Here is a 19,381-nt window from a genome sequence, read left to right as displayed (position 1 = left end):
TCTCTCTCTCTCTCTCTCTCTCTCTCTCTCTCTGTCTCTCTCTCTCTCTCTCTCTCTCTCTCTCTCTCTCTCTCTCTCTCTCTCACTTATTTCCTGATCATCCGGTGCGGGTTCTAATGGCGCCCAGGTGCCACAGGACGTTCTCCCTCCCCCTACAACAAAGACTGCAGGGCCTCGAGGCCAGACCTTTCTCTGGCGGCTGGGCCCAGGCCCTCCACCTCAGCACATCAGAATTTTCCAGCCCTGTACCCTGAGAGACAGCAGTCCCCAGGACCCTAGTGGGAGGGCCGGGTGCCTGAGCCAGAATCAGAGGTTCATTGTGGAGGGAACACCAACGAGGGATCCAGCCAAATGGAGGTGCCTCTCCCTGCCTTGTGCCTCCCCCCACCCCGCGCCAATCCCCCCTTACCCCGGAACAGGTATTGGAAAGGGATGTGAGATGCATGTGGGTATGGAGCGTAAGGCTCCTCCCTGCCTCAGCCTCCAAGGGTGGGGCACCTTTCCTTCATCTCTTCTCACCTCCATTCTTCTAATGCCTTTTCTCTTTGATAACCTTTTGGTCTGATGAGAACCACCACCCCCTCCCATCAGGAAGCTCAGTCCCTCCCTCTGAGGTGACCTCCTCCAAGCCCCAACATGCCTCCCTGCCATACACCACCACCACCAAGTTATAAAATAAATAAACCAAAGTCAACTCACCAAAAATCAATGTGCAGAGTGGTCAGCTCACTGAACGTCTCATTTATCAAACCCTTTCCCATGACAGCTTAGGAAACCTATAGCAATTTGTGTGGCATGGTAAGTCCAGTTTAGACAGTCTTCTATTTTTGTAGACATATGACATGTTTGGCTAAAGGAAAACTTTTTTTAAGTTGAGAAAGTCATCATTGGTGTGTAAAAATGAACATTCATTAACTGAATCACAGACGAAGTCTGTAGAATGGTCTTAGAGTCAAGCTGGTATAAAATCACATTTAAAGGGCAGACCCTTACTGTCTCATATAGGACACCAGCCAGGTGTCTGAAATTTAAAGCACATGCCAAATATTTGCAAAACTTACATTCAAGCCAGCTAATTAATCCATGAATTAAGAGAAACAGGAAAGACAGTTAACCAGATATGTGTTGGAACCAATGTGTCAGTCTTTTTGTATATAAAATCCGTGACAAGCCGGGCTCGGTGGCTCAGCCTGTAATCCCATGCCTTTGGGAGGCTGAGGTGAGTGGACTGCCTGAGCCCACGGGTTCGACACCCGCCTGGGCAGGCGAGACCTCATCTCTACAATAAATAAAAAAAAATCAGCTGGGCGTGGTAGCGCATACCTATAATTCTGGCTACTTGGAAGGCTGAGGCGGAAGGATCGCCAGAGCCCAGCAGCAGGTCGAGGCTGTGGTGGCCGGGAGTGGCCATTGCACTCCAGTCTGGGCAACAGAATGAGACTCCAACTCAAAAAAAAAAAAAAAAAAAAATCCTTGACATGCATATCACCCTGCAGTTCAAAATGCACAAGAAATTTTCATTCCCAAAGTCATAGACCCAAAGTAGAAAAACACCTGTAATATGTTTAATTGGCCACCACAGCAAAATAGCTACAGCTAAGTGAAAAAATACGCAATTTAAAAAATCTTCAAAGGGAATTATTACACACTTTGTGAGTTAACAAGTTTTGATGAGCCAGCTAGTCAGCAAGTTGGTCACTTGAAAAATTGAGTTTGGCAAATTGGCTGTTGGAGGATTGATTTTCAACACCTGGCCCGAAATCAGTTTCTGGTGCTCAGGGATTGAGATGAGCATGTTGTCCCCAGACCTGACCTTGTAGATCCAGAGACATGGACCCTGCCCCTGGCTTCTGTCCTGTCCCTGCTGAAGAATCCTCCAGGTCCCTATCACTCTTAGGGAAGTGCTCCTTGGAAGGCCCTGCCCAAACCTCCTTGGGCCTTTCTGAGATGTAGCATCCTCTCCTAGGTGCTGATGGCCCAAAGTGTTGGGTTTTCTCTTTCTGACTCTTTCTGTATCCTTTCTAATGGTCATGTCCATCAAGATGGGTTTTCTGCCTGTAGTTATGGGACCTTGGGCAAATAACCCAACCTCTCTGAGTTTCTATGTCCCATCCAAATGCGTGGCTAGTGATAGTGCCTGGTCTGTACGGTTCCACCATGATACAGGAAGGCATGAGCAGTACTTAGCAGTTATCCTAATGCCTGGCACTTAGTAACCATCATTGTTCATTCAGCCAGGCCCTGAGGACACAGCGGTGATCAAGGCAGTAGTGGGTGGACATCCAGTGAACACTGTTTTGGGAGGGACCCAGCCCCCACTCCACAAACTGGCCCTAACATTAACTTAATTTTTTTCTCACCCCGATTATCTCTCACCCACACCCCTGAACATGTGGGGAAGGGGGGTCTCCTCTAGTTGTGACACCTTTGAGGAAATAGCCCCTTTTATCCCTACACCCACTCCTTAACTACTTTCATGGTCCCAAGAGCCACACTGAGGGACTGCCTTGGAATCCAGAGGACTGCTTTCCTGCTGGGCACAAGGAGGCCTGGGTCAGACAAAGTGGGCATGTGGATGGAACTAGAATCTATTGTGGCCACACAATGCCACCTAGCTGTCTCTTCATCGGCTGGACTGGCTTTGCATTCAGAGTCCAGGCTTGAGGAGAGCCTCTATGCCTGCCCCTGTGCCCCCATTCTCTCTGTTGGCTTCCCTGTGCCCTCCTTCCACCCAGTCCCACCCCAGCTCCCTAATTCCTGCAGGAAGTCCTCTCTCCTGGGTGTGGATCCTGTCTCATGGGTAAGATGAAGGGAAGGTCCCAATGACTCAAACCCAAGCAAGACCAGCAGGAGAGGTGTGTGCAGAGTGAGAGATGAGGGTTTGGAGGCAGAAACCACATCTGGTTGGAGGAATCAGGAAGACTTCTTGAAAGAGAAGGCAGTGAGAGGAGGTTCTGGAAAGACAGGTAGAAGACAGAGGCAAAGCAGGGCTCCAGATGTGGGGCATTTCAACACTGGCAGCCAGACCCCAGCAGTGGGGACCTGAGAGGGGACTGCCATGGAAGGGGGTGGCATCCAGTGTGTGCCTCTGCTGTGCTGGGCACTTCACACGTGCTGTTTCTTCTAGTCCCTGGACTAGCCCTACACATTATGAGTCTGTGGTTGCAGAAGACAAAACTGAGGCTCAGAGAAGTTAAGCCTCATAGATGACCAAAGTCCAGATCCAAACCCAGGGTTTCCAGTGCCACTTTTTGCCCAGTCATCCCCTGGCCTGTCTCCTCACAGCCTCATCAACGCTGACTTCTGCGTGGCCTCTGTCTGCGTGGCCTTTGGGGCAGTTCTGGGCAAAGTGAGCCCTATCCAGCTGCTCATCATGACTCTGTTCCAAGTGACCCTCTTCTCAGTGAATGAGTTCATTCTCCTCGACCTGCTACAGGTGAGCAGCGCTCAGGATGGGGCTGAGGGTAGAGGGGACACTTGAGTGGGCCGCAGGGGAATAGAGAGAAAGGGCTGGGAGGACATACCAGCCTAGCAGGTTGCTGAACCTCCTCAACCTCAATTTCTTCATCTCTAAAGTGGGCATTAGGCAGGTACAGTGGTCCTACTAGCACACCAACCCAGCACCTGGGCAGAGCAGGGTTCCTTGAATGTTGGTTTTTCTCCTTTTTTCTCCTTCCGGCACATCAGATAGAAGGAGTGGGATATTCTGGCACATACTCTTGCATACTTACCACATATCCAGATTGCCAAGAAAAAAAGGACACATTGTATCAAGGGAGAAAATCTGTAAGGAAGGATTGTAGGGGAGTGGCCAAAGTGGCCATGAGCAGCTGCACAGGTTGTGTACTGCACAACCCCAGAGCTGCCATTCACATGGATTATGACATGAATGCTGTCCCCTGGGGCTACTCAATTTGATGACTGAGATAAAGGGTACCCCTAGTCCTTTGACTCTATCTCAGAAACCTCCTTAGTGCCTTAGGGCAGAGTGGTGGGTGTCATCCAAGAACTGTATGCATTTCTTTTTTTTTTTTTTTTTTTTTTTTTTTTGAGTTGGAGTCTCATTCTCGCCTGGACTGGAGTGCAGGGGCCACTCCTGGCCACCGCAGCCTCGACCTGCTGGGCTCCGGCGATCCTTCTGCCTCAGCCTTCCAAGTAGCTGGAACTACAGGTGCGCGCTACCACGCCCAGCTAATTTTTTTTTTTTTTATTTATTGTAGAGATGAGGTCTCGCCAAGTTGCCCAGGCGGGTCTTGAACCCGCGGGCTCAGGCAATCCACTCACCTCAGCCTCCCAAAGGCGCAGGATTACAGGCTGAGCCACCAAGCCCAGCGTATGCATTTCTTAACCCCCTTCTCTTATACATTTGGACTCTGCCTGGACCACTCCCCTGGTAGGAGGGGCTTGGTCCACCCTAAGCTCAAGCATTCATTTTGTCATTTTTTCTAGCCACCTAACTAATCCAGGCTACCTATCTCTTCCTACCTACTCCTCTCCCTGACTTCATTCTTGCCTCATTCACACCCTCAGGCCAATCACCCCCAGCAGCCAGAGTGGCCTGTGAAAGAATGGACATCAGCCCCTTCCCTTGAGGGAAACCTAGCAGTGATTTTAAAATTTCACTTAGAATAAAATCCGGACTTTTTTTTTAAAGTCACAGTCTCACTCTGTCACCCAGGCTGGAGTGCATTGGTACAACCATGGCTCACAACAGCCTTGACCTTGTGGGCTCAAGTGATCCTTACCTAAGCCTCCCAAGAAGCTGGGACTACAGGTGTGCACCACCATGCCTGGCTAAGTTTTTGATTTTTTGTAGAGACCAGGTCTCTCTATGTTGCCCAAACTGACCTCAAACTCTTGGGCTCAAGCTGTCCTCCCACCTCAGACTCCCAAAATGTTGGGATTATAGGCATGAGCCACCAATGCCCAGCTTTTCAGTTGTGTGTGTGTGTGTGTGTGTGTGTGTGTGTGTGTGTGTGTGTGTGTGTGGTGTGAGTCAGGGTCTCCCTTTGTCACCCAGTCTGGAGTGCAGTGGCATGATCATGGCTCACCGGAGTCTTGACCGTCTGTGCTCAGGTGATCCTTCAGCCTCAGCCTCTCAAGTAACTGGGACTACAGGTACATGCCATCACTGCTGGCTAACTTTTTTGACTTTTGTAAAGACAAGGTCTTGCTAAGTTGCCCAGGCTGGTCTCAAACTCCTGAGCACAAGCAATCCTACCACCTTGGCCTACCAAAGTGCTGGGATTACAGGTGTGAGCCACAATGGCCAACTCAATTATTTTTGTTATTAAGGTATCAGCATGCGTATCCCCTCTTTAGAAGGGCTTCAGAGATTCCTCTACCCACCATCATGCCCCCCCATCCTCTCCATCATCCTCGCACATGGCCTTGGATGATCTTCTCCATGGCACTTACCTCATCCGATAAGGGCAGAAGCCTCATCCCTCTGCATCTCCCTATTCCCAGCGCCTAGCCTGGTGTCCAACAGATGCTCAATAAACATTTGTCCAGTGATTGAACATTGGAGTCTGCCTGCACCTCAGAGATCGTGCCAAGCTCTGGGACACAGAGAGGAGCGGGGTTGGCACTTAGGCCCCAAGCAGCTTGTGGTCTAGTGAGGGAACGAGGAAGTAAGTAGACGGTGACCAGGCACTGCAATGAGGAGTGAGCTTGGGGCTAGGTGGCCTAGAGGAGAGTACCTGAGCCATCCTGGCAGGTCAGGGAGGCTTCCTGGAGGAAGAGCAGTCAAAACAGGAAGTCACCTAGAAGCTAGCCAGGCAAAGGAGCGAGTGAGGGCATTCAAGCACAGATCATCAGGGCTCCTGGAGACTGTTGAGCCTCAACTGGGTCATGAGGGCAGAGGAGAGCTAAGCAGGGAGATGCACGGTCAGACACACATAAGGACATGTAACTTGGTTGTGGTGATGAGAAACTGGGGAGGCAGGAAGCTCGGTGAAGGGGCTGTCTTGGTCACCATGGCTAGAGACCATAGGGGCTAGAACTGTGTTAGCACGGTGAAAAGAACGTGGAGGTGTCAAGAGAAATGAGGGAGAGACTAACAGGCCTGGAGATGAGTGGTGAGGGGAGGCAGGAGAGGAAGGTGCTGGGCTTGCTGCAGGGTAGACTGTGGGGCTGGGCGCAAGATCTGGAATGGTCAAGAAGGTAGTATCTTGGGGTGAGTTCTGAGGCAGGGGATGCTCTGGTGGCCCTCAAAAACCCTCCCTGATCTGCTCCAGGAATTTTTTTAATGCATGGCAGTCCTTCAGCCTCACTTTTGCCCAGTCTCTTGAAATAAGTTTAAAAATAATAACTGGCAGGGTGTGGTGGCTCATGTCAGTAATCCTAGTTTTTGGGAGGCTGAGGCGAAAGGATTGCCTGAACCCAGAAGCTTGAGAGTTGCCTGGGCAACGTGGCGAGATCTCGTCTCTATAATAAATTTTAAAAAATTAACTGGACGTGGTGTCACATACCTGTAGCCCTACCTATTTGGGAGACTGGGGCATAAGGATGGCCCGAACCCACCAGGTCAAGACTTAGGGCCACCATGAGGGGTGAAGGTGGCCATGATAGGTGAGGACCATCATGATTGGTAAGGGTTGTCTTGATGGGTGAGAACCACCATGATGAACTCAGGCCAGCATACCTGTTCCCCATGTGGTCTGGTGGGTGGTTACCGCTGGGGGAAGAGCAGAGGGAGGTTGCCTATAGAAACTTCAAGATCCCAAGGTCTGTGTAGCTGTGATCATGCCATTGCACTCTAGCCTGGGAGACAGTGAGACTGATTCAAAAAAATTAAAGTGATAACCACTGTTGACATATGAGAAGCACTGGTCCTTTGCTGGGCCCAGATCTGAATGCTTCCCATGGGTTATCTCTCATAATCCTTATCTCTGACATAGGCACAATTATTACCCCCATTTTACAGATAAAAAAGCTGAGACTCAGAGGGGTTAAGGAACTCACCCAAGGTCACAAGCTAGTAGAGGCACCCACTAGGCTGGGAATCAAGAAACCCAGCCTTGTCAACAACCAACTCTGTGATCTTGGATGACACACTCACCTTTCTGGGTTTCCCCATCTAAAGTGAAGGATTGAGACTGTGATTCTCTTTCTCTGAGATTGGTTCTTAGTGAGAGGAAGAGAAGGCTGAAGAGGGAGAGGTGAGCCCATGTGAATCAAACACCTGTGGAGTGCCAGGCTCTGGTCAGGGTCTCTGTGCAAGTTGTCCACTTTAACCCTGATGACAGCCCTGTAAGTCATGTGTTCTCATGCTTTGTTTTTTCGGGGGGTTTTTGTTTTTTATTTTTTGTTTTTTGAGTCAGAATCTCACTCTGTCACCCAGGTTATAGTGCAGTGGCATGCTCACTGCCACCGTAGCCTCTACCTACTGGGCTCAGGTGATCCTTCTGCCTCAGTCTTCCAAGTAGTTGGAACCACAGGCACATGCCACCATACCCAGCTAATTTTTTTATTTATTGTAGAGATGAGGTCTCGCCAAGTTGTCCAGACTGGTCTCAAACTCATGGCCTCAGGCAATCCTCTCACCTCCACCCCCAAAGTGCTGGGATTGCAGGAGTGAACCACTATGCCCAGCAATCTCCCACTTTGTACATGAGGAGCTTGAGCCCTAAAGGAGTCATGGGAGAGGCACAGTGTGGTGCAGGACAGGGGCCCAGGAAGGGGCAGGGAGAACGAGACCAACTTGGCCTGCTCTGACTTTGGATCGCCAGGAGGGGAGGGGAGGGAAAGGTTGGGGAGGGTGGCAGGAGGATTGGAGAGCATGAGCATGACAGGCTCAGGGGAAGGTGGATAATGGCCATCTGCAGGATGGGCTCGAACCAGGAATGGTTGCGTAAAACAAAGTGTGGAAAGGAGAGATCTGAGGGGAGGGGAGAGTACCCGGGAATTGAGATAAAGGGGAAGCCAGTGGGTGACAAACTAGATAGGGGGTTGCCCTGGGTTCTAACTCTGCTTCGCCCCTTCCAGCTGCATGGTCAAGCAAGTCTTTCTCCTAGCCTGGTCTGTGGGGCCCTCAAGAGCCATCCTGCACTCCAAAGAGTCAGAGATACCTGGAGCTGTGTGTGTGTGTGTGAAGTACTTTGAGGAGGGAGGGAGAGAAGGTGCCCGAGTCTGACAGGTCCCTTGCATCCAGGTGAAGGATGCAGGCGGCTCCATGACCATCCACACATTTGGCGCCTACTTTGGGCTCACAGTGACCCGGATCCTCTACCGACGCAACCTAGAGCAGAGCAAGGAGAGACAGAGTTCTGTGTACCACTCGGACCTCTTTGCCATGATTGGTGAGAGCTGCCATGATGGCTGAGGGCTACCATGATGGGTGAGGGCACCACGATGGGTGAGCACCACCATGATGGGTGAGGGCCTCCGTGATGGGTGAGGACCACCCTGATGAGTGAGGACCACCATGTCTGGGGGCCACCATGATTAATGAGGGTGCCATGATGGGTGATGTCCTCCATGATGGGTGAGGACCACCATGATGGGTGAAGGTGGCCATGGAGGATGAAGGTGACTATAATGACTGAGGGCCACCATGGGGGTGAAGGTGGCCATGATAGGTGAGGACCATCATGATTGGTAAGGGTTGTCATGATGGGTGAGAACCACCATGATGAGTTCAAGCCAGCATGCTCATACCTGCTCCCCACGTGGTCTGGTGGTTGGCTACCTCTGGGGGAAGAGCAGAAGGAGGTCACCTATAGAAACTTCAAGATCCCAAGGTCTGTGGGATCCCTATGGGGCTGAAAGAAGTTGGTCACTCCTGTGTTTTTCCTAGAATGCTCCAAGCAGACACAGTGGTAACCAGGAACTGGCCACTCCGCCCTGGGCTGGGCAGGGTGTGCATTCCTACTTCCTGTGTCCACTCATTCCAGAGAACATGTTAACCACACTCATCTGGCCTTTTAAAATCCAGCCCAGCCCTCCAGGAGCTCCTCCAGTGCCATGGGAGAGACAGCTAGGCCACCCAGAGACCTTCCCATTGTAGAGAAAAGATTCTCCTTCACGGCGCTGTGGGAACAGGGGGTAGGCGTTCAGTGCAGTCATGGGGGTCAGGGTAGACCTCCTGGCATGGAGTGGAAGGCTCAGCAGGGCTTAAGTAGGTGAGCAAGGAAGGGAGGGCCTTCTAGGGAGACCCCCTAGGAGACAAGCCGCCAAAGTGGAAACAGCTAGGTACAGGGTCGTCTCCAGCTAAAGGACAGGACTCTGCCTAGCGGCTGGGCCCCCTCTAATGCCTCTCCTCCCAGGCCCACTGGCCCTGTCTGGTCTGCCCTAGGCACCCTCTTCCTGTGGATGTACTGGCCCAGCTTCAACTCAGCCATTTCCTACCACGGGGACAGCCAGCACCGAGCCGTCATCAACACCTACTGCTCCTTGGCAGCCTGCGTGCTCACCTCAGTGGCAATGTCCAGTGCCCTGCACAAGAAAGGCAAGCTGGACATGGTGAGCAGTGGGGACCTGGGGGGAGGTGTGGCTCTGGCTGCCGGGACCTGGTAGATGCTGATCACTGTGCCCTGTCAACACCTTCAGGATCAGTGCACCCATCTTGCAGATGAAAAAACTGAGACTCAGGGAGAAATAATTTGCCCAGAGCACATCGTCAGTTTTTAGCTCAGAACCAGATTCTGGGAAGTTCGGCTATGTCAGTTACGCTGCAGAAGCTGGCTCCTCCTCTTCATTGCCCTGCCCCACAGCCTGGGGTGCTGATGGCTAGTCGGGACTGAGCATTGTATGAGGCCTGCCCAGCTGGGCTGTGGTGGGGGGGGCACTCATCCCTCCAGATGCCCTGCCTACCTCACCCCACACACGGGGCAATCCCTTTCACGCTTTGGCTCCTGCACTGGGGAAGCTTTGGGAGTAATGTGTTGCACAGTGTCCTTCCAAGCACACCACTGCAGTAGCAGTTTCTGTCATTAATAGGAGGAACCAGACCAAAGGTGTTGGCAGATTCTTCTATAGAAAGAAAAATAAGGGCTGGGTTCGGTGGCTCAGCCTGTAATCCCAATGCTTTGGGAGGCTGAGACGAGCGGATTGCTTGAGCCCTCAGGTTGGAGACCAGCCTGGGCAACTTGGCGAGACATCATCTCTACCATAAATTAGAAAAAAATTAGCCCGGCATGGTAGCGGGCACCTGTAGTTCCGGCTACTTGGAAGGCTGAGGTGGAAGGATTGCTGCTTTAAAAAAAAAAAAAATAGAAGGACACAAACTCTCTATCTCATATCCTGATACACACTGTCAGCAGTACCTGTCACATGGGGACACTGTCACCATGCAGAGAAGTGGGGGCTCAGGCCTCAGGAGGAAGAGCATGAGACACATGGGCACACCTGAGGGTATCCGAGCCCACTTGCAGGGAGAACCATGGAATGCGGTCAGGGTCAGTTCTAACTCCATGCAGACTTGGATGGAGACATCCTTGTGCCTCTTGCAAGCACTATAGTCTTCAACAAGTCACTGACGTTCCCTTTACCTCAGTTTCTCCATCTGCAAATGTCAAGAAATGGCTGTCTTCTCCTCGCAGGCTTTTTGTGGAGACAAGATGAACAAGTCTCCACAGCAGGCTGGCACTTTAGAGCAGCAGCTAGCATGCAGTCACATCTAGGCCCCAGTAGCACCAGCACAGACACACATACCTGTAGGGAACATTCTGACATGCGAGGCTGGGCACACAGGGATACATGAACATACAAAGCAAACACATGGTCAGGTCACACCTTGTAATCCCAGCACTCCAGGAGGCCAAGACGGGAGGATCACTTGAGCTCAGGAGTTTAAGACCAGCCTGGGCAACATAGAGAGACCTCATCTCTACAAAACTTTTTAAAAATTAAAAAAATTAGTCAGGCATGGTGGTGCACGTCTGTAGTCCCAGCTACTCAGGAGGCTGAGATGAGAGGATCACTTGAGCCCAGGAATTTGAGGCTGCGGTGAGCGGTGATCATGCCACCACACTCCAGTCTGGGCAACAGAGTGAGACATGACTTTAAAAAAAAGCCAACAACGATGGCTGTCAGGGCTCACAGGTACAGAGCACACTGCCATGTATGTGCACTCAGGTAATGCCCAGAACTGCTGGGTGGGTGGCATGTGCAGAGAACCCAGGGGTGACTGCCCCAAGCCCAGGTCCAAGCTGGTGCCCCTGCATGCCTCTGGCTTGCTAAGGTGGACTCTGGGTCATCCCTAGTTCCTGGGTCCCAGCAAGTGAGCTCCCCCAGGCAGGTGCCCCAGGGAGAGTGCCTGAGTTCCTGCCCGTTCTGCCCGCCCTGCCCAGGTGCACATCCAGAATGCCACATTGGCGGGAGGAGTGGCCGTGGGCACCGCCGCTGAACTGATGCTTATGCCTTATGGTGCCCTCATTGTCGGCTTCATCTGTGGCCTGGTCTCCACCCTGGGCTTTGTGTACCTGACGGTGAGGCTAGGGCTGGGGAACGCTGAGGTCTTTGGATTCCTGGGAGGGACGGGGGCTGGAGAATCCTGGGTCTCTGTGTATTTGGGGGGATTCCTCCAGCATCCCGCCTCCCCACACCCCTACTGCAACCCGGCTTGAGAGGCACTCACCCCACCCCATCCCACCCCCAGCCATTCCTGGAGTCCCGGCTGCAGATCCAGGACACATGTGGGATTCACAACCTGCATGGCCTTCCTGGCATCATCGGTGGCATCGTGGGAGCCGTGACCGCCGCCTGCGCCAGCCCCGAAGCCTATGGCCTAGAAGGGTAAGTGTGTGTGTGGGGGGAAGGGGTGCAGGGGAATGGCGTACCCCCTGCCTTCTCCCTTCCACCTTCTTGCTATTCCTCTGTCTGTCTTCCCTTCCTTCCCTAGTCTGGACCAGTTGTTTCATGGGCCTTTCTCCCCAAACTTTCTCCCTCCACAAAAGCCTTGGCGACCCATTGATATGTCCCAGGCCCCATACTGTGGACGGGAAGCTGAGGCCCACGGGACCTGCTCACATCTGCAGGGTGGCAGCAAGTGGTCACTTGGCCTTGCCGTGGGGACCTGATCTGCCCCCTGTCTCCACCCCAGGCTTGTCCATTCCTTTGACTTTCAAGGTTTCAAGGAGGGCTGGACCCCAAGAACGCAGGGCAAGTTCCAGGTTTATGGCCTCTTGGTGACCCTGGCCATGGCCCTGATGGGTGGCATCGTCATGGGTGAGTGAGAGGGGTGGGGCTAGAGAGGCTGGGGCTGCTGCAGGGCTACCTGGGTGGGGTCAGCCTAGAGCTCCCTGGAACCCCTTCTCTCTGCGCTTCTGGCTGCGGGAGCAGGGAGATTTGGGCCTCTGCCCAAAGCCCCCAAGGAGGGACTTTCCCAGCCAAGGGGTGTGATTGGGGTGGGCGGAGATAATGTGCTTCCTGATCTCCTCTGCCCTCTGACTTTCTTTAGGGTTCATTTTGAGATTACCATTCTGGGGACAAGCCGCTGATGAGAACTGCTTTGAGGATGACATCTACTGGGAGGTGAGTTCTGTAGACTGGTCTCCCCTCCCACCACCCCATCCCCCACGAGGGCAGTTGCACCACCCACTCCCCTGCCTGTAGCAGCTGGGCTGGGACCTGGGGAGCCAGAAGCCGGGGGTGGAGGACAGAGCCTACCTCACCCTGCCCCTTCACCTGGGAGGCTGTGTCCCCCCCAAGGGTTGAAGGCTCTTCCCTCCCCTTCTCTCCTCTCTGGAGCCCAGGATGTGGAGGGAGTGGCGCGAACCTCTCTTTGTACATACCCTGGGGAGCCACAGAAGTAACCTATGGTCAGGGGTGCAGCTGGAGTTTACTCTTGTCCCTAAAGGACTCGGTCAGCTTCCTTCTAGAACAGTGACTCCCATAGATGGCCCCAGCAGCAGCATCACCTGAGGACTTAGAAATGCACATCCTCAAGTCCTACCCAGAGCGCCTCTGTTTTAACAAGGCTTCCAGGTGATTCTGATGAAAAGAAAAGCACAGCTGTGGCTGGGTGTGGTGGCTCATACCTGTAATCCCAGCACTCTGGGAAGCCCAAGGAGGAGGACTGCTTGAGCCCAGGAGTTCAAGACCAACCTGGGCAACACAGCAAGACCTCATCACTACAGAAAAAAGAAAAAAATTAGCTAGGTGTGGTGGCACACACCTGTAGACTCAGCTACTTGGGAGACTGAGGCAGAAGGACCACCTGAGCTCAGGAGGCAGAGGCTGTGGTAAGCCATGATCATGCCATTACACTCAAGCCTGGGTGACAGAGTGAAACTGACTTAAAAAAGAAAAAAGAGAGAGCCGGGCTCGGTGGCTCAGCCTGTAATCCCGCGCTTTGGGAGGCTGAGGTGAGTGGATTGCCTGAGTCCACGGGTTTGAGACCTGCCTGGGCAACTTGGTGAGCCCTCATCTCTACAATAAATTAAAAAAAAAAAATTAGCTGGGCGTGGTAGCGCGCACCTGTAGTTCCAGCTACTTGGAAGGCTGAGGTGGAAGGATCGCCGGAGCCCAGTGGGTCGAGGCTGCAGTGGCCAGGAGCGTGCCACTGCACTCCAGTCTGGGCGATGGAGTGAGACTCCAACTCAAAAAAAAAAAAGAAAGAAAAGAAAAAGAAAAAGGAAAGAAAGACACAGCTGAGAGACATTGCACTTGACCAGCAGTTCTTAGTCCTTAGCTATGTATCAGATTCAACTGGAGCTTTAAAGCAGCAGGCCGCAGACTGGTACTAACCTGTGTCCTGTTAGGAACCAGGCCACATGGCAGGAGGTGAGCAGCAGGCCAGTGGAGCTCTGCTTTCTGTCAGATCAGCGGTGGCCTTAGATTCTCCTAGGAGCGAAACCCTACTGTGAACTGCACATGCGACGTATCTAGGTTGTATTCTCCTTATGAAAACCTGATGCCCGATGACCTGAGGCAGAGCTGAGGTGGTGATGCTAGCCCTGGGGAGCAGCAGCAAATACAGATTAACATGAGCAGGGAAGTTTGACTGCACATCCCTCCCCCCGCCCACAGTCCCCATTTGTGGAAAAATTGTCTTCCACAAAACCAGTCCCTGATGCCAAAAAGGCTGAGGGCCGCTGTTTTAAAGCATTCCAAAGCCCAGGTCTCAGCCCACAGAGTCTTGGAAATGAAGATTGGTCTGGGCTAGGACCTGGACATTAGCATTTTTTTATTTTTTTTGAGTTGGAGTCTCACTCTGTCGCCCAGACTGTAGTGCGGTGGCACACTCCCTGTCACCGCAGCCTCGACCTGCTGGGCTCCGAAGATTCTTCTACCTCAGCCTTCCAAGTAGCCAGAACTATAGGTGCGTGCTACCACACCCAGCTAAATTTTCGATTTATTGTATAGATGAGGTCTCTTCAAGTTGCCTAGGTGGGTCTCGAACCCGCGGGCTCAGGCAATCCACTCGCCTTGGCCCCCAAGCCTCCCAGGTGATTTCTAAAGAAAACTATTCTGAGACATTCCACCACTGTTAGCTTCAAGGAGAGCGTCGGCACAAAATTCCAACTTGAGAAATAAGTTTCTGGTTGCTGTAAGTGGTGGAATGTTGCAGAGCTCAGTTTCTTTAAAAAACATGCCACCACTTGTGACTTCTAGCAGGCCTCTCTCCCCACAGGTCATTATTGGAGGTACCTGCCTACATCTGAGGAAGGAGGGTGGCAGAAGCCCCCTCTTGACAAGGGCTAGGACCTGCCAGTGTCTGTGGTCCCTGGGACAAGGGACCATCCATAACTGCCTTTCATTTGGCTCTGTATTTTTAAAACCATGCCAGAAGTTTTCTGGGTAATTTTAAGTACTATCCTCTATAAACCAATCTCATGCACATAACTAATAAGTCTTTTAAATGAACGCTTTTTAATTTTTTTAATGACTGGAAGCTCATTAGAGAAAATCTGGAAATACAGAAAAATAGAAAGAAATTCTATCACTCTAATTCAAGCACAGTTAAAATTTTTTGGGTTATTTCCTGTCCATTTTTTTTATCTGCATGGATTTTTCTTACCCAGTGGAGATCATATTGTACATCCAATTTAGTATCCTGTTTCTTCTCTTTACCTATCACAAGAATTGCTCTGTGTTATTACAGTCTTAATAAACTTGCTTTTTTCACAACCTAATTACTTCCAGTCTATATTTTAAAGTCAGAACTTAAACTATTTTAGACACCACAATTAGCGACCTGCAGATTTGATGCTAATAAAATAAATCAGAAATGTTATCAGTTCCCACATGTATAAGTTTACTCTTGTTCTGTTTTGATCCTTATAATTTATTCCAAGTTCACACCTCTCAGCTGTATACCTGGAGCAGCACTGCCATCCCTCAGTATCCTGGGGTTGGTTCTAGAATCCCCCACTGGGATGCTCAAGTCCTTGGTATAAAAAGGCATTATTTGCATATAAACCTATGTGTATTCTCCCAAATACTTTAAATCATCTCTAGATTACTTATAATGCTGTATTGTTTATTTGTATTATTCCTATTATTGTATTGATGCTTTTATTGTTGCTTTTTTCTGAATATTTTCTTTTCCTTCCTTTCTTTTTTTTTTTTTTTTTTTGAGCCAAGGTCTCACTCTATCACCCAGGCTGGAGTGCTGTGGCACATTCATAGCTACCGCAGCCTTGACCTCCTAGCTCAGAGGATCCTCCCTCTTCAGCTCCTGAGTAGCTAGGACTATAGGTGCATGCTACTACACCCAGCTGATCTTTAGATTTTTTTTTTTTTTTTGTAGCGATGAGGTCTCACTATGTTGCCCAGGCTAGTCTCAAATTCCTAGGCTCAAGCAATCCTCCTGCCTCGGCTTCCTAAGTGTTGGGATTACAGGCATGAGCCACCGTACCTAACCGATTTTTCTGAATGTTTCTACCCATGGTTGGTTGAACCTACTGATACAGAACCCATGGATATGAAGTGCTTGGTTGGGAATAATAATCACCATGGCAAGGGAAGTGAACACCATCAGCAGTCCCCAAGGCCCCCTGGTGATCTATCTGGGAGTGAGGTGCCTTCCCTGAAGATGGGGATTAGACAGATTTGCCCAGGACCACAGATGAGGCTGTCTTTATGAGGCCAAGGCAGGGCTGATCCACCTCCCCATTCACCTCCAGTCTTCCTCGCACCTCTCTGTACCCCACTTTTAGACCTGTCTGCAAGTCAGGGAGCTTGCTATGCTGCCTCTCACCTGGCATCTGCCCCTCACCTGGTGCACTCCCTCCCTCCCTCCCTCTCTCCCTCTCCCTCCTTCCCTTCCTTCTTTCCTTCCTTCCTTCCCGAGTCAGGTCTCACTGTCACCCAGGATGAAGTGCAATGGCACAATCATAGCTCATCGCAGCCTTGACCTCCTGGGCTCAAGCGATCCTCCCACCTGGGCCTCCCAAAGTGTTGGGATTACAGGCATGAGTCCGCATGCCCAGTCCTATATATCTTTCAAAAGTGGGTTCAGCACAACCTTCCAGAATCCCAGGCTGGATTATAACCCTTGTGTGCACTTAAAACTCTTATTGTCACTGTGTGTTCCATTGGAATGTCTCCCCATTGCTTTCACGGGGCCAAAACCTGTCTCATCTTTGTCGTGTCCCAGCACACAGGACAGTGCCTCATGTGGGGTGGGGACAGGATGCCTGGGCTCTGCTCTCCTTGGCATGTAATCTGCACAGTGATCACAAGGTGGCGCTCACCACACACTGTTTGCAGCTCCTGGCTTGCCCAGGCTGTTCTGGTTCCACCAGGGGCAACCTGCCTGGCCTGGGGCAAGGCTCTCAAGAGTCTGCCTCTTCTCTCTGCAGATACCGGAAGAAAAGAGCACTATCTACATCCATGAGGACCCCACCTTCAAGCCCTCGACATCCTCGGTAACCTCAGTACCCATGGCATCCTCAATGCCTGTGGCGTCTTTGGTACCTTAAGCTCCCAGGGCAGGTGAGAAGCAGGTGAGCATGGGTTTGGCTTATCCACGGGAGACGATAGGGAGGTTCTCCCAGTGGGGGCCCAGCTCTTAAAATCAGATGCCACCAGCAAAGGGGTAAAAAGCAAGCATCAAGAAAGGAGGATGAGCCGGGCTCAGTGGCTCAGCCTGTAATCCTGCGCTTTGGGAGGCTGAGGTGAGTGGATTGCCTGAGCCCGTGGGTTCGAGACCCGCCTGGGTTACTTGGCGAGATCTCATCTCTACAATAAATCAAAATATTAGCCAGGTGTGGTAGCACGCGTCTGTAGTTCCAGCTACTTGGAAGGCTGAGGCGGAAGGATCACCAGAGCCCAGCAGGTTGAGGCTGCGGTGGCTGGGAGCATGCCATTGCATTCCAGTCTGGGTGACAGAGTGAGACCCCAACTCAAAAAAAAAAAAAAAGGAGGACAAGGCTGGGTGTGATGGCTTATGCCTATAATCACAGTGGTTTGGGAGGCTGGGGCAGAATTGCTTGAGACCAGGAGTCTGAGACCAGCCTGGGCAATATTGCGAGACCCCCATCTCTACAAAAAAAATTAAAATTAGCTGTGCATGGTGACACATGCTACTTGGGAGGCCGAATACTCCCAGCTACTTGGGAGGCTGAGGCAGGAGGACTGCTTGAGCCCAGTAGTTGGAGGCTGCAGTGAGCTGTGATCATGCCACTGCACTCCACCCAGCAACACAGCGAGACCCCCATCTCTGGAAGGAAGGGAGGGAGGGAGGGAAGGAGGGGAGGAGAGAGGAGGGGAGGAGAGGAGAGGGGAGAGGAGCATGAGATTTAACCCCTCCTGTCTGAGGTGTGGTGGGCATGCTGCGTTGGCAGGAGAGGCCCCCAGGGTCAGATGACATGCATCATGTACAGACAGGAATGTGTGGAAGGCATGTTGGCATGGAAGGAATACATGGAAGAAGACCTGATCACACTTGGCTTCACGACTGCTTGCTGGTTGTGTGACATTGAAAATCTCTTCACCCCAAAGATGGTGCCTCAGTTTCCTCATCTATAAATGTGGGGCTGACAGATGTGGCTCTGTTCAATTGATCCGCTCAGACAAGACCCACATTCCCGCCCTCCCGCTCTCCCTCCTCCCTTCTACCTTCTATCAGCTAACATGTCTTGGCCTCCTCTGTGGATGCACAAGCCCTTGCTCGTGGCTGTCTCATCTAACCCTCCCGAGAGATCGACAAGGCAGGTGTAATAACTTCCCTCTTTTTTTTTTTTTTAATGTTTAGTTGGAGTCACCCAGGCAGCAGTACAGTTGTATGATCACAGCTCAACACAACTTCGACCTCCTGAGCTCAGGCAATCTTCTGCCTCAGCCTCCTGAGTAACTGGAACTACAGGTTCATACCACCATGCCTGGTTAATTGCTTTATTATTATGATTATTATTATTATTTGTAGAGCTGGAGGTCTTGGTATGTTGCCCAGTCTGGTCTTGAACTTCTGGGCTCAAGCAATCCTCCAGCCTTTACCTCCTAAAGTGCTGGGATTACAGGCAGATGCCAGCATGCCCGGTCAACTTCCCTCTTTTTAATAGATGAAGAAATTAAGGCTCAGAGAGGTTCCGGTTCTTCAAGGTCACACAGCTGGCAAGTGGAGAAACTGGGGTCTTTGTAGGTCATTATTATTGTTCCTTTTATTGTTATTTGACCTCCTTGGAGACCAGAGCTTGGAAATCGCTGGTTCCTGAGCAAGCGGCTGAGTGGTATGGCAGGGGAGGACGTTAGGCTTCCAGGAAAGAGAAGAACAAGGCTGTGACCTGTTGCTTTTCATGCCCACCCCATCCTGAAAATAAAAGTGAATGGTGTCCAAGAGGCTGCAGAAGAACTGGGCAGTGACCCACTGCTCTTGGCTGTCTCCCTGCAGGCTCCACAGACTGTCCTGGGGCAAGCAAGCCGCACCCCACTGCTGGCTTGACCCCAGGGCGCCGCCCCCTACCCTCTCCCTCCCCTCCAGAGACCAGCCTGAGAATGGACAAGGAGGAGCTGCAGACAGAGTGGGTCTCCAAGCCAGGCTCTGGTTGCAGAAGGTCTGCCTCTGCTGTAATTCCACTGCTTTGGAAGGTCAAGGTGGAAGGATCATTTGAGACCAGGAGTTCAAGATCAGCCTGGACAACATAGTGAGATCCCCGAGTTTAAAAACAATTTTTTTTTAATTAGCTGTGCATTGTGGCACACATCTTGGTGGCTATATCCTGAGAAAAACAGGCCCAGAGTGGGGCTGGGAGCTGGGGGAGGACCTGAGCCCTCCCAGGAGGCAACTTTGCTGCCAGCCACCACCCATGAGGACCTTGCCCCCCCTGCCTGCCCCTCAGCCAACACCTCCCATACTCCCTGGGTCCCCCCCACCTCTCTGTGCCATGCAGGTGGCAGTCTCCACGAATAAACGTTCTTGATGCTCTTTGTAGACGGGTGTGAATGCTCCAGTGGGGCCAGTTTGTGGGAGAAAAGGACCCAAGAGACCCAG

The 19,381-nt window shown here is 51.6% G+C and overlaps 1 protein-coding gene across 1 annotated transcript in view; it reads left to right on the top strand.

Annotated features, from left to right (window-relative positions):
- The window catches only part of RHCG (Rh family C glycoprotein), a 29,312-nt gene extending 10,356 nt beyond the window's left edge, over positions 1-18,956 (top strand). The window contains exons 3-11 of the mRNA XM_008070621.2: positions 3,286-3,436; positions 8,156-8,303; positions 9,299-9,465; positions 11,295-11,432; positions 11,603-11,739; positions 12,047-12,171; positions 12,404-12,477; positions 16,752-16,910; positions 18,879-18,956. Coding sequence (XP_008068812.1) covers positions 3,286-3,436; positions 8,156-8,303; positions 9,299-9,465; positions 11,295-11,432; positions 11,603-11,739; positions 12,047-12,171; positions 12,404-12,477; positions 16,752-16,871 — 1,060 coding nt within the window. The 3' untranslated portion in view covers positions 16,872-16,910; positions 18,879-18,956. The remainder of the gene's footprint in view (positions 1-3,285; positions 3,437-8,155; positions 8,304-9,298; positions 9,466-11,294; positions 11,433-11,602; positions 11,740-12,046; positions 12,172-12,403; positions 12,478-16,751; positions 16,911-18,878) is intronic.
- The last annotated feature ends 425 nt before the right edge of the window (positions 18,957-19,381 follow it).

Source organism: Carlito syrichta, unplaced genomic scaffold (assembly GCF_000164805.1).
Source record: "Carlito syrichta isolate Samal-C Ts95f unplaced genomic scaffold, Tarsius_syrichta-2.0.1 Scaffold313872, whole genome shotgun sequence".
In the NCBI taxonomy this organism is placed as follows: domain Eukaryota; kingdom Metazoa; phylum Chordata; class Mammalia; order Primates; family Tarsiidae; genus Carlito; species Carlito syrichta.
The sequence above is the reverse complement of the archived record's forward strand: the minus strand, read 5'-3'. Positions and strand labels throughout refer to the sequence as shown.